Raw genomic sequence first — 15,192 nt, forward strand, 5'->3', positions numbered from 1 at the left:
TACCTGTTTAGCTGCTTGTTAATGACTGATATCTAATCAATAAATCATATGGCAACAACGCAGTGCATTTAGGTGTGTAGAGATTGTCAAGACAACCTGTTGAACTTCTAACTGAGTATCAGAATGGGGAAGAAAGGTCTTTTAAGTCACTTAGAATATGTTGGTGCCAGACCAGTCTAAGTATTTTCAGAAACTGGGGTTTTCCCTCACAACCATCTGTAAGATTCACAGAGAATGGTTTGGAAAAAGAGAGAGTTTCCTTGAGGTTACAAGGCAGTTAGAACTGTCTTGTAGATGTCAGAGGAGAACCAGACTGCTTTGAACAGAAAAGAAGGCAACAATAATTCAAATAACCATTCACTGCAAGTAATACAGAAGAGCATCTCTGAACAGAGATAATGTGAAACCTCGACGCAGAAGACCGCACCAGGTGCCACTCCTGTCAGCTAATGAGAGCAACCTGAGGCTACTTTCACAGGGGCTCACTAAAATTGGACCACAGAAGACATCGTCTTCTCTGATGAATCTCAGTTTCTGCTGTGACGTTCATATGGTAGGGTCAGAAAATAACACTAAATCATGGATCCATCCTGCCTTGTAATGTATCTGGTTGGTTGTGGGGATGTAATGTAATGATGTGGGTGATATATTCCTGACATACTTTGGGCCCCCTTACTACCAACTAAGCATAATTTAAACACCACAGCCTACCTGAGTGGAAGCTCAGGTAGTGTAGCGTAGTGTTCAGATCATCTCAAATGGGTTTCTTGAACTTGAAAATGAGTCACTGCAATCAAATGGCTCTAAGAATGTGCAACCAACAAATCAGCAGAAAATTTGATTTGAATTTTCTTGTTGTGGTAATCTGTTTCTCCTGTTTTTGTCCAATTTTTCCTTCTTTTTCCCCACTTCCAGCTGATGGATAAAGAGTGCTACAGGGACATTGAGAAAATTAAGACCATTGGCAGTACATACATGGCTGCAGTTGGGCTGGTTCCTACAACTGCTTCAAAGGTAGACCTCTACTAATTATATTTATCTCCTGAATAAGGTTTTTGTACTTGTTTGCAGTGTATTTGCACATTTGAAAACTGTTCTGGGTGTCCAGGGTACTGTTGAGAGGCCTAGCCTTTCCAAGTTTGTGTTCTCTGAGTGCTGATCTTTTAAACACTGCCACATTTCACACCACAAAATCCTCTGTGGGGGATTACTGGTATCTGTGGTTTCAGCATATTCTGCTTTCATAAAGTGCATTTAAAGCCACATGTTACCACATCAGGGAAACAGAAATGGAGGGTAATATTGCTTCTTACTTCAGGTTTATTTCTGCATTAATATGTCACATATGTGTCTTCCTCTGATTTTCAGGTGAAAAAGTCCATCACCTCACATTTATGCACCGTGTCAGATTTTGCCATCGAGATGTTTGATGTCCTGGATGCTATCAACTACCAGTCTTACAATGACTTTGTCCTCAGAGTAGGTGAGTGAAGAGATACACATACACACTCTATGGCCTATAAATATGGATGTCAGAACTTCTGGCCTATTGCACTGGACACCGTGAACACTCGGTGCCGCTAAGCTTGGAAATGGAGGAAATGCATCACAGAAAGAACGTTCCCCACAGGAAGCTCGTCACAGCGAGACCTGAAGTTCTGGGTTCCATTGTGTTGGGTATCCTGTGGGGAGCCTGCAGCTAGAGCCCTTGTTTAATCCCAGTGAAACCTGGTGTACACAGTGCCATCCTGTCTGCAGCCTAGGTGGCTCCACATGTAGAAACTGCCTCTGTTTGTGTGCTTGGATGGACTTACTCTGCAGAAATGCAACTTTTGGTAATTTTTGCAATTCTGGATTTCCAAAAAGGAAAGAAACCAAAGTTAGAACTTCAATATGCGCCATGTTTCTGTCTATCACTGAAGTCCTTGGGAAATACTTACATAGATGATGCAATATACTGATGCAAAAAATGTCTTGCAAACATGTATTATCATAGTTTTAAAAATGATATTGATATAAATGATGTCAAATTCTTGCAGTCATTTTTTACTATCATAAGTATACTAAACACTTCATTAAAGTTGCATTTGCATAACATTAATATTATATGGAAATGACAGATAGACCAAGCCCATTGGTCCCTGTTGGATTAAACTATTGCTTTGCGTGTGAGTTTAAACATGTGAAATTACAAGAAGCCATGTCTGATAGATTTGTGCAGTACTTTATGGGGTATAAAATATGATGCTCTTTTAGAACAGTGCTAAAAATGTTTAGTGTATCAGAATGACAGTGTGTCTGTTAATGTGCATGTATGATTGTGTAATTTCCTAACAGCCTTGCACTACATGTTTTCTGTGACACTAAGAGTGTACACAAAGTTTTTCTGAGAACTGTCATCTATACTCAGTACTCTTTAGATGCTAATATTAAGTGCAGTGAGATTTAATTGCATGTATTGTGTTTTAATAATCACACAAATCAGTAAACTACAGTTACAATAAGAGAAGAAGTAGCATAAAAACATCTATCGTTGCTATGGCATTTTTACTATTGCTTACTGTGTGCAATAGAATATTATGGTAACACACCAGAACTGGGAATCAGTGAACCTGTTATCACTCATTCCCATTCTTCATACCCTCCTTTGCAGTGTTACTGGGAAAAGAAACACTGTGTATGCCAAATGCATCCTCTGGAAATGTTATCTTTGGCTTGCAACAATGCTTTTCTTCTTACTGCAGCAGCAGCAGCAGCATGTTATACTGCTGGTAAAATGTTTCTCTTAGCACTAACATAAATAAACAGATCATTTGCCATAGTTTCCTAAAATATTTCCAATTGCTAATAATTAACCTGAAATGCTCTTTCTGAAGAGCACGAGTAAGACACTGATTTTTGTAGGAGTTTGAATATTGTTTTGAAAACTTTAAAGTGATTCAGGACATGAGTACAATCAGAGAAAAACTATTACATGCCACTTTTATTCTGACGTAAAGAAAATGGTCTCTTGGAAATTCAAATCAGTTTTACTTACAGAACACCAAATCGTCGTCATAGTCACATCAAGATGCTTTATGTTATAATGTGAAGATCCTACAATAATACAGAGAAACCCCAACAATCAGATGCTCCCCTACGAACAACCACTTGGCAATAATGGGAAGGAAAGACTGCCTCAATCTTCCTCCCGGGAGCTGGTTCCATAGTAGAGGAGCCTGAGAGCTGAAGGCTCTACCTCCCATGGTACTCCTACCATAAGTATCAGGCCACTGCTTATTTAACATAAGAAGTGGCCATATTATTCAACCCCTTGTATGTAAGAAGACATTAAGTTTCATTCTGGATTTAACAGGCAGCCAATGAAGAGAAGCCAGTATAGGATATATGCTCTTTCTTTCGCATTTTGGATCAACTGAAGGCTTTTTAGGGAGTTTTTACAACAGCCTAATAATAATGAATTACAATATACTCCAGTTTAAAATTAATGACTGGTCCAGACAGGAATTAAATGAGGAATATGATCAAAACTTTTTCTTCACATCTGCTGTTCATAAAGGAAAAGTTAAAAGATATGCCACCAGCTGCTGAAAAACGCTGGGTAAGTCTAGCTGTTTGGTGTATGTTAGTGGAAAGAGAAATGAATCCTATCACTAACCAACACTCAGCAATTACTTTGTAATTCTCATTTCTTAGTGCTGCACTGCTTAAATTTGTAATTCCAGTAGAAGCTCGACATGTTTGTTATAATTATATGAAAGCACATGAAAACTATATTTGAAAATAAGTAGCACACATATGTAATATGCATGTGTGACCCAGACATTATATGTTTTGTTCATGTTAACACCAGGCATCAATGTGGGCCCAGTGGTGGCAGGAGTGATTGGAGCCCGGAGGCCACAGTATGACATCTGGGGAAACACAGTGAATGTAGCCAGCAGGATGGACAGCACTGGAGTACAAGGAAAGATACAGGTACAGCTCGTCAGTCCACATGTATGTCTTCTCTGTTACCTATCCTTCTTCTTTCTATTCCCAAATGTAACAATGTACAGATCTCACTAAGATTACAAGCTGCTGCTGTGTTATGAAAATACATGCAACGCAGATCAATATTGCAGTCATAGAATAAAAAATAAAAAATAAAAACAGCATAAAGGTGTCCAGCTAAGATATTTAGAGTGCTATTTGAAATAAAAAGTTAGCGGTTTTGGGGTAACTTTTCCCTGAGTTGGGTGGTTTTTGCTGGACATATCTGAATATTAAGGATGTTCCTTGAAAGCACTTGCATAGACTCATAAAATAATCTCTCCCAGTCATCACCTAAGACCCTCCCGAAGTGTGTAGTGGTGTATTTACCTGTGGAGACTGTGGCCCCTGAGGGTTATTTTTATACATTTAAGGCTTTCCTGGGGTGCTTTCTTTGGGCAGTGAGTGTGCTGCCTGTAGCTAATAACAGCAGCTGGTGCCACTTTAAATGCAGTGACCAGTGACCAAGCACTGCTGTCTCTTTTGCGCTCTGTAAGTAAAGCACATGTTTCACTGATGGAGACTCAGTGAAGCACAGTAATACTACACCACACCACACATGTGGAGGTGTGGGCGTGTCTATGCTGTGCCGTAAAACATAACCATCGTGAAGCAATCAGAAAACAACTGTTTAATTCTCTGCTGTGCTCTCACTCACACCGCATAGGTAGATCAGTCATTCTCTGGCTCGCTGCTAGGCCGCTGCTTTCTTTCTCTCTCTCGCTCATTGAGTGGGGATAAATTAAGAAAGAGTAAGTAAGTTTGAATGTTTGCTTTACAAGCAGTTGCTGCATACTATAGCTTTTTATTATTGACATGACTAGTTCTTATTTGACAAAGGTAAACAGATTAGAGGGTGTTATTTGGAAATAATTAGAAAAGTTCAGATAAAGTTCATGTGTTTCATTATTTTCATATATTCAATTCAATTTTCTTTATATAGCATCAAATCACAACATCAGTTGCTACAGCTAAAACCTAACAATCAGAAACTCCCTATGAGCAGCACTTGGTCAAAGTGGGAAGGAAAAACTCCCTTTTAACAGGAAGAAACATCTGCCTAAGGACAATGTACTAAGGACAAAAGTAGTATCTGTTTAGCTTTGAAATCAGGTGTTTTCAGTCACAGCTATATAAAATAAGGCACCTAGCCATGCAGTCTGGCTGTACAAACACTGGTGAAAGAATGGGTCATTCTACACAGAGGAATATAGGCATGGTACTGTAATAAGATGGTACTTTTGCAACAAGTCAGTTTGTGAAATTCCCTCCCTTATAGATATTTCATGGTCAACTGTAAGTGGTATTATTGTAAATAAATGGTAAATGGCCTGTATTTATATAGCGCTTTACTAGTCCCTAAGGACCCCAAAGCGCTTCACATATCCAGTCATCCACCCATTCACACACACATTCACACACTGGTGATGGCAAGCTACATTGTAGCCACAGCCACCCTGACAGAGGTGAGGCTGCCGGACACTGGCGCCACCGGGCCCTCTGACCACCACCAGTAGGCAACGGGTGAAGTGTCTTGCCCAAGGACACAACGACAGAGACTGTCGGAGCCGGGGCTCGAACCGGCAACCTTCCGATTACAAGGCAAACTCCCAACTCTTGAGTCACGAGCGCCCCATTATTGTGAAATGGAAGCATTTATGAACCACAACAACCCAGCCATGAAGTGGCAGACCACATAAAGTTACAGAGCAGGGTCACTGAGTGCTGTGGTGCACGGTGCCTAAAAGCCAACACTGTGCTGACTCATTAAACCTCCTCGGGCATTAACATTTGCACAAAATTGGGAGCTTCATGTCATGGGTTTCCGTGATCAAGCAGTTCCTCTAGGTGTAATGTGTAGGTGTCCCAGTACTTGTGTCCATAGAGTGGAGGTTTAAAGCATGACCTCACTTGAAAATTGCAAAACAAATGGAGATGTGGTGATAATATGTTGTGCTCATAGTTCGCTCCCCTAGTATGTGATGATTTGACTGATGCTCTCCTGCGCCGAGAGAAAATGTCTCTCCTGTTTGTCTCCAGCTTTTTATCTGCAATCAAAGATATTGATGATATGCTCAGAGTGAACCTGCTCTGATCTGTGAAAAGCACAGAGTACCAGTGGTGGCAGTTCTGGTAGTCTGTTGCCACTAGGGCTTCAGAGTGTCAGGCAGTGGGCACAGAGCTCACTGGAGGGCATTGGGCCCTTAGGTCACCCTCATGAAGTCTGTTTCTGAGTGTTTGGTCAGAGACATTCACACCAGTGGCCGGCTGGAGGGCATTGTGCAGCTCTAACAGTCCTCGTGCTGTTCTTCCTTGCACAAGGGATGGGTTAAGGACCTTCTGTGTGATTCCTCGCTACCATACAAAATAAATATTTTTATTACATTTTCTAATATTAAAAAAAATATACTAGAATAAGAAGATTACCGATAGTTCCTCCTTCTGTAAGACCCACTTTTATCTTTTCTTTTTGTGTTCAGGTACAGATGTAATTCTTTGCCCACATAAAATTTTTATTTGTCTTTTTTAAAAAGCATATTATTGTTGCTTCATTGTTTGCAAACTCCTTATATATTTACTTGTGCAATCTCTTGTTCATTTTTGTCATGTCGTAGGTGTGTCATGGTAAAATATTTGGTCATAAAGCTCATCAAACGTCTGTGTGCCTCCACCAGGTAACAGAGGACGTCTATCGCCTCATCACCAATTACTACAATTTTGTGTGCCGTGGCCAGGTCAGTGTGAAGGGCAAAGGTCAGATGCTTACATACTTCCTGGAGGGACGCAGACAAGGCAGCAGGCTATCTCAAACCCAGCAACAGCCTGGCAACGGTGAACGCCGTGCCAGTGCATTCGCCCACGGCAGTGTGTGCACCAGGCTTAGCCCCGCCCCAACGGTGACCACCTACGCCGCTATGAGGACCCCAAGCCCAAGTGTGGCTAAACCAACCACATCCACCAGCACCACCAGGTACCTGCCCTCTGTTCCCACTGCAGTGGTGTGAAGGGCACTGTCTCCATCGTGACTACGAAAAAATAAGAATGTAAGAGTGGAGGTGGGTGAGTAACACAGATGGCTGTAGCAGAGAAAGGCTATTTAAAGAGGAAAGGTTGTTCTCCACTCTTCTTCTTCTGTCTGTGGAAGACAGGGAGGCGAGACACTGATCATCCAATGGGAAGCCTGGATTTGGGCCTAAAGCCTGGAACCTGAGGCGTCCTCGATCAGACTGTCCCTCCACATTCAAACCCTGTTTGTTGTTTCACACAGCGGGATGTCATGAACAGGATACAGGATGCCACGTTGCTCTGTCATCAATCAAAGGCCAAGGATGTCTCCAGGATTTCATAACTGCCAAAAAACTGGATCCACCACTACGATAAACTAAATAAGCATAAAAATAAAAACACATCGCAATGCACAATTGAAAGTGTAGCACACAAACCTGTCACAACAACTGTGTCCCGAAATCTAAGAACGTTAGCTGACTCTTTTCTCCCCGTCTAAAACCAAAACAGTGCTGTTGCCTTAGCGACCACTCTTCACAATGAGATTTTTGCCATTTTTTTTGTTGCCTTTTAGATTGATTTATCAGATTAATTCATTTTAGGGGCATCATTGTCCTAGAGACAACAGTGTTTAAAGCGGTTGAAGCCAATTGTGGAATTTTAGATGGCAGTTAATGACATGAACTTGCCAAAATACAACAAGGCGTTGCCTTTGACCATTTGTGGGTGGTTGATGCTGTATGCTTCATTTCTGCCCCTTCGCTGAACCCCTCGTACACGAGGCAAGCTCTTGATTCAGTGAGCCGAGCTGCTCAGCGTCTTTAAGTGCATGATGCCACTGCTGCATTTCAGTCATGTGTGCTGTCTGTTTCCCTGTGATGCTTGACTTCCAGATTCTTCCTTGTCAAAGTGTAGCAATAAAGCAGTTTGTCTCCTATCTCAGCCTATTCACTCCTTGCATGCTGTAGCCAGCTGGATCCTACTTTGACCTGATAGTGTTTGTAGCCAATAGAGTGTGCATAGCTAGCCACACCAGTCTGTATCTGTGGAGTTGAAGCATGAATTAGAAAACCTATTTTTAGTATTGTGCGAGTGTGATTCCTTCTTCCTCAATGAATTATATTTAAAAAAAGAGAACTTTTTTCTGTGTGCTTGTTTACAAAGAAATATTTTCTAGTGTTGAAAAATATTCTGTTCTACTATTTTTATGAACTCGAAGCTGCTTTGGAAAGGGCGGAAAAAAAGAAACCTTCTGTTTATGAGGAGATTCCCACAAACCTCTGTGTCTGGATTCCTCATGCAAACCCAGATGATTTATTTTACGGTATAGCATGCTACTCACAGTATGGCTTACCACAGCCATTAACTTTCCTCTAATCTGTATGAGCATGCACTGCCTGGAAGCCTGCAGATCAAACATGCATGCTTTGATGAAGCACTAATGCAGGCGGAGCAGCGGACACACGTTGACTGTGTTTTATTATAGTCCTCATGCATGCGCTAAAGGTAGCGGTCCTCTTGAATGTAAGGTGCTTAATTGACCCGTGTCTTCTTCATGAGCTTGGTGTGCAAACCTTTTTGAGGACATATTCAGGATAGATAGACTTCAGGCCTGGGGGGAGAGGTTCCTCCTCCTCCTCCCTGCTCCTGCTGTAATCAACAGGTAGCTGATTTTCTAATGTGCCAACCTATTTTCATAAACATATCAGACTTTTTCGTGTTGAGCTGTAGCACAACTGAATGCGTTGCTACGGTTATTGTGGATTTTCTTTTGTTGGATGCCTGTATTTTTACTGTTCGAGCTGATTGAGTTTTGTTACTCAAAACGATGGCAAGTGTCGATTTTGATCAGATTTATTTGGAACCTGACGGAAATTATGTTGGACTTATCATATTTAAAATAGATTTTAAATCTATATGGTAGCTTGAGTGCTTAATTTAAGTTTATAAAAGGTTTAAAATGAGGATTTTTTATACACTTGCTTTAAACAATTAATTGAAAGTTGATGAAAAGGAATTGTGTACAATATTTTTCCTGTAAATTGGATATTTTCATACTGTATGATACGGGTTTCAATTGTTATATGTAGGTATTACTAGCTATTATTGTACATTGTAGAGATATATTATGGATGATACAATATTTGTCAAGTTCTTTTGTTGAAGATGTATTTATTGAGATGTTTTATGTGAATGTAAATTTTGGTAAAGAAAATATTTTATACTAAAATATAAGTGTTTGCACTGCAATTATATTGACGTACCATGATTATGAAGAATAAAGCCAGTGGAGATGTGTCTCCTGGACTAAGAACTCTCATTCTGTGCTTATTTTGAACAAACACAGACAGAAATGCACATACAGAGTGCATATGGAGAGGACATGAAATTTAGTTAAACAGTTACGTAACGCTAGAAAAACAGAGTAGCTCATGTAAGAAGTTGGAGCAACATCGGGGTCAGTGGCAGTTTGACTCCTCTGGTGCTGCTCAGCATTGGCGACCTCGCGCTGATGACATAAACACGTCTGCTCTAGTAAAAACATGTCAAAGGAGTTAAGTGTGTGGGTGTGCGTACAATATGCCTTAAGTTTATTGCTCATAACAGTTTAAATGCAACAGATACACATAATAAGGGTCTATTTTTTGGTTTGTTTTGCAGAAACTACACTGCAGGTTTTTTTTTATGTTGTATCAAATCATAAGACATCTTAAGCAAACATCTAGAAACGAGTGTCACAACTCAACAATCTTCAAGCATTCACTAGACCAGGTATTTGCATATAAGGAAACACCAGTCAAATGTGATAAGGATCCACAAATCTACTAAACACAGTCCACAATCCACAATGTATATTTTGTCTTGTCCCCATCCCCTCACCCCTAACCGGTCGCAGCAGATGGCCGCCCCTCACTGAGCCTGGTTCTGCCAGAGGTTTCTTCCTGTTAAAAGGGAGTTTTTTTTTTCCCACTGTGGCCAAATGCTGGCTCTTAGGCCGTGAGATGACTGTTGTTGTAATTTGGTGCTGTATAAATAAAGTTCTATTTGAATTAAACACTGAAAGAGACCTAAAGCTAAAGAACGATGAAATACTTTTAGTTTTTTATACTTTGATGTACTTTTCTCCCATGCTGAAGCAGAAGCTTTGATGGTTTGTAGAACATAGAAAGCTGTGATGTTAAAACTAAAATGAACAATCAGCACACATACATGGTTGAGAGGACAATTTCAGTGGGTCAGATTAGGCTGAAACTACTTCTGTTTTTTTGTTTTTCTTTTTGGGCCAGGTTGTAAATATACTATAAAGTTGGATATTAGGATTACACGTGGGAGTCTAGTGGGATTAAGAGCAATCTTTTTAAATATTTTGCACTGCTTTCATTTTTTCATTCCCCAGAGGTTACCAATTCATGGAAACTCAAATTCCCCACCCACCCTTAGGCAGGACTTGGCAAATGTGGGGAGGAAGAAAGCTTTAACAGGAAACATTCACAGTGCTTAGGGCACTCCTCCTGCTTAGGGCAGTTAAAGTTTTTTGCTTATGAGAAAAAATGTAAGTTTCTCATGATTTTTACATATAAAAGGACCTCAGTGGGTATTCGTTTGTGTTTTTTCCCACCCTCACCCACCTCACCCCACCCCACCGAAGGCTTTGGTGAGAGAAAAGGAATGTTTCAACTCCTGTCACAGGAAGACCCGACCTCTAAACATTCATCAGTGCTGTGAAAATGTGTGTGTGTGTGTGTTTACCACTGGTGTGGAAATGCCATGGCATTGCGGAGCATCCTGCGTGACAGGTTGTCATGGCAACACGACAAGAATACACGCTGACATGTAACCAAGGTTGTGTTTTTCAGCGGGTAAATGATAAACCAGTAACCCCCACCCTCGTTCTTCTTCTATTAGCTTTGTGATCTGTGCTGATTGTGTGCAATCACCACAGAGGATGTCAATATTCCACTTGTTGATAACCGAAAAATTTACAACTCTGCGTGTGTGTGTGTGTGTGTGTTTACCACCTGATGGAATCTCCAATATGATCAAAGACGCCCGGTCAGGAGTGCCAAGGTAAACACTTACACACAGCGAGATAAGCGACGGAAATGGTCTTTTTTGGACCTCATTTACAGCTGTGGTGTAGTGGAACGGCCGTCTATCTGCAGCCTGAATCAGACACTGCAGAGCTGAGATGATGACGGCAATGAGGCTGACCGAGACACTTTGAAGGGTTATGGATAGTTTTACTACACTGCTTACTCAATGACTCTGTGTGTCATAGAATCACTTACTGTAAATGTTGCTGTCATTTCAACACTGGAGCGTAGGAGGAAAAACACAACCTGACTGCCAAAACAGCGTTTGTGTGTATTAACTGCATAGATGTATGCAACATTTTAACCCCTCAAAGGATGATCGGATAGTGTCATCACCCTGCTGGGGGTGGACTCTCAAGTTTGTGAGTGTGATAACTCAAGGATGAGGCGCTTTAGGATTTTCAAAATGATACCAGCTGCATCTACTAGAAGGCTGAGTGGCCGTCAGCATTGTTATACTAACTTGCAGACATATTTGTATTTGTCTACAAATGTCGGTAACTACAGTTTGTATGGGAGTCAGACCAAACAAAGTGATGAACTAGCAGCTCGGCATCAAACATGGATTGCATTGGCCACATCCACCCAAGAACCTAACTAGCCTAAGGCTGTTAAAGAGAAATTTAAGGTATAGTAGTGCTGTTAGATCAAAAATATAATACACTAAGACATATGAAATCATCATTAGAAGAAAAACAACACTGTAAACACACAACATTGTTGGAGAGGAGTTGCTCTATACAATGGTCCCTCGCTATAATGCGGTTCACCTTTGGCAGCCTTGCTGTTTGTTTGTTTTTTTACAGCACATTGTGTTCTGCGTCCTGATTGGCTCTAGACCACTGTCAATCAATCTCGTGCCGTGTCTCCTGTACAGTACATGATGCATTCAGCGTGTCAAATTTACATAAATCTATGATCGCTAGCAGTGTGTGACTCTGAGGTGCTGTACGTTTACGTACATGTATGTTTGTAAGTTTTCTCCCCAACAAACACAACAAAATGTTGATGAAACGTTTTGCACTGTCAAAAGCAACCGCGGGTGCCTTTGGTTTCATTCTATAATACTGGACTTAATTTTCTACAAAGGTTTGAAATTTGAGAGTGTTTAAACAAGAGAGAAAAGTGTGGAAATGCTCATGCCTGTCTGAGAAAAGTGTATAAAGTGTGTAGTGAGTGGCTTTACAGCCTTAAACATCTATAATAATTGTAAAAAATAAAGTTGGCTACTTTGCGGATTTCACCTATCGCGGGTTATTTTCGGAACGCAACTCCAGCGATTAACGAGGGACCACTGTATCTCAATCTTGATGTCTTATTCGTGACTTGGGTAAGAGCAACACTTACGCTCTTGCTACTACTCTTCCATCACACAACACCCTGACACTCATCTCTATCCATTCCACCCGGCCTCCACTCTGTTCTCCACCTTATGTTTTATACACTCTCTTTTTTTTTCAATGGTTGACCCCAGGTATTTAAACTCATCTACCTTAACTATCTCTACTAGCTGCATCCTCACCTTTCCAACTGCCTTATTAACATTCACACACATGTATTCTGTTTTGTTTCTGCTGACTTGCATTCCTCTTCTCTCCAGTGCATACCTCCAACTTTTCCAGATTCTTTTCCATCTGCTCCCTATTCTCATTACAGATTGCACAATGTTCTCTGTGAACATCATAGTAGATGAAGACTCTGGCCTGACTTCATCCGTCAACCTGTCCATCACCATTGTACAAGATGGCTTGGATTCAAACCTTCCCACTCTCACCTTGGACCGATCTGTCACTCCTACCAAGCACCTCGCCACAATCTCTCTATCCTCATACGTGTCCTGCATCACTGTCACATACTTCTTTGACTTCCTTATGCAGTACCACAATGCTTGTGAACTTATATGCTTTCTCTAGATCCACAAGGACACAATGCTACTCTTTCTGATCATCGAACACTAAATCTATAGTGCTCTTTTTTTTTCTTTTTTTTTTAGCATGATGCCACACTGCTGATCTTAGCTTGAACAAGTCATTCCCGTATCTTCATGCTATGGTTTATCAACATTATCCCATTGTAATTACTACATCTCTCTACATCTCTGGTACCAGAAAACCTTTTCTTCATTCAGACATCTGCCCAAACTCCAAGACTGTGTTAAATAATGTGCTTAAAAAGTCCACTGTCTCCCATTTACTCTCTAGTCCCTTAACCTCAGCACACCTCTTCACAGTTACCCTCACTTTCTACTAATCCTCTGTGCTTCCAGTACTGCTGTGTTATTACATCCATCCTCTCTCATTTTCATGATCAATGAGTTGATCAGTGTACTTATTCCATCTTCTCAACACATTGTCTTAATTTGTTAGCACATTTCCGTCTCTGCCCCTAAGCTGCCACACAACCTTTCCAGCTCAATGATTCTATCTATCCACTTGATATAAGTTATTTTCACCTTCCTTCGTGTACAGTTTCCTATAAGCTTTTTCCTTTGCCTTTGGCACCTCTCTCTTTGCTTTACTGCTATCCTCCCAGCTACTGTGGTCCCTTCGCTATAACGCAGTTCACCAGCAGTTCGCACCGAAATTCGCGGCCTCCCTGTTTCGAGGATTTCTTTTGTGCAATTTTGCATGGTTTTTTTGTGTTCTGCGTCCTGATTGGCGGTAGACCATTGTCAATCAATCTCGTACCGTGTCTCCTGTACAGTACAGAATGTGTTCAGCTGGTCAAATTTACATAAATCTTCGATTGCTAGCAGTGTGACTGAAGTGCTGTACTGTATGTTTGTAAGTTTTCTCCCCAACAAACACATGTTGAGGAGCCTTTGGGTACCTTTGATTTCATTCTATAATACTGGACTTGTTTTTTAACGAAGGTTTGAACTTTGAGAGGGTTTAAACAAGAGAGAAAAATGTAAAAATGCCCATGCCTGTCTGAGAAAAGTGTTTAAAGTGTGTATTACAGATGTTTTACAAACATCTGTAATAATTGTAAAAAATAAAGTTGGCTACCTCGAGGATTTTTTTTAGAATGTAACTCCCGTGATAAACGAAGGACCACTGGCCACATGGCTAGGAGTACATCCTCCACCTTGCCTAGCCTCATTTTCCACCATTTAATCCACACCTCTGCTCTCTGCCTTCACTTCACTGCTTCTTGATTACCAAAGTCATCATGCAGGCTACCATCTGATGCTGCCTAGCCACATTCTCCCCTGACAGCACAGTGCAGTCTCCTATCACTTTGTTATTTTCAAAATGATCTCATTCTTTTGTGATATTTTCTCTACTGTGAAATCCTGAAGAGTTTTAAGACTCCAAGAAATCTGAACTCAAGGGTTCTAAAACTCTAGGTATCAGTGAGTGTCAAAGATCATACAGTAATGTTTTTAAGCTTTAAAGGGCTTCACATTATACAGTCAGGCACAAGACAAATTGTAGAGCTCAAGCACATGAGTCATCCTTAAGGTTTGTTGTTGTTTTTTCAGGTTTTATCAAACCCATATGAAGCCCTAAATCTTCAAATACTTTCAGTCGACAAAACATTACAATGAGTTTCCAAGAAAAGCGGTTTCACAACCAAGCTTCTGCAAGGTTGTGAAACCAAATGCTTCCTAAGGAGCCCAAAACACAAACTACTCTTTTCTGATTAGCTGAGGAAAAAAAACATCCTCCCACTAGATTGTTTCTCATCACAGATTTCCTCAATGCCTGAGTGTTATCTTCTGTCTTCTACAATATGTTTTTCCTACAAGCACATCAGCCCAGATACAGGCAGGGTCAGTGAACTCCATGTTGTGTAAGAACTGCAGTGACCCCTGCTAACCTACTCGTACCACTCCTTCGTGTTTGGTCTCTTCTGAACAACCATGAAGATGGAATGTGACGAGGTGCCAGAAAACAGCTTTAAACATGCAAGAAATGTTGTAATAACCTCTACAAACAGAGCAGATCAATGTGACCTGCTGTAGATTGATGAATCCTTTGAAAAACATAGCAGCATAACAATAGTTTGACCTAGAGACTTACATCTGTAAGCACACACAGAGAACCTCCCATCACAA

General features: G+C 40.8%; 1 protein-coding gene across 2 annotated transcripts in view; it reads left to right on the plus strand.

Moving 5' to 3' along the window:
* The window catches only part of LOC146555171 (adenylate cyclase type 1-like), a 64,380-nt gene extending 55,028 nt beyond the window's left edge, over positions 1–9,352 (plus strand). For both annotated transcript variants that reach the window (XM_085251809.1, XM_085251808.1), the window contains 4 exons: positions 916–1,014; positions 1,369–1,483; positions 3,854–3,978; positions 6,708–9,352. In XM_085251809.1, the coding sequence (XP_085107935.1) occupies positions 916–1,014; positions 1,369–1,483; positions 3,854–3,978; positions 6,708–7,037 (669 nt within the window). In that variant the 3' untranslated portion in view covers positions 7,038–9,352. The remainder of the gene's footprint in view (positions 1–915; positions 1,015–1,368; positions 1,484–3,853; positions 3,979–6,707) is intronic.
* The last annotated feature ends 5,840 nt before the right edge of the window (positions 9,353–15,192 follow it).

This window comes from Mchenga conophoros, linkage group LG17 (assembly GCF_057382185.1).
Source record: "Mchenga conophoros isolate Kocher_MC1m ecotype Shallow Benthic linkage group LG17, M_conophoros_male_GT1.1, whole genome shotgun sequence".
Taxonomy (NCBI): Eukaryota; Metazoa; Chordata; class Actinopteri; order Cichliformes; family Cichlidae; genus Mchenga; species Mchenga conophoros.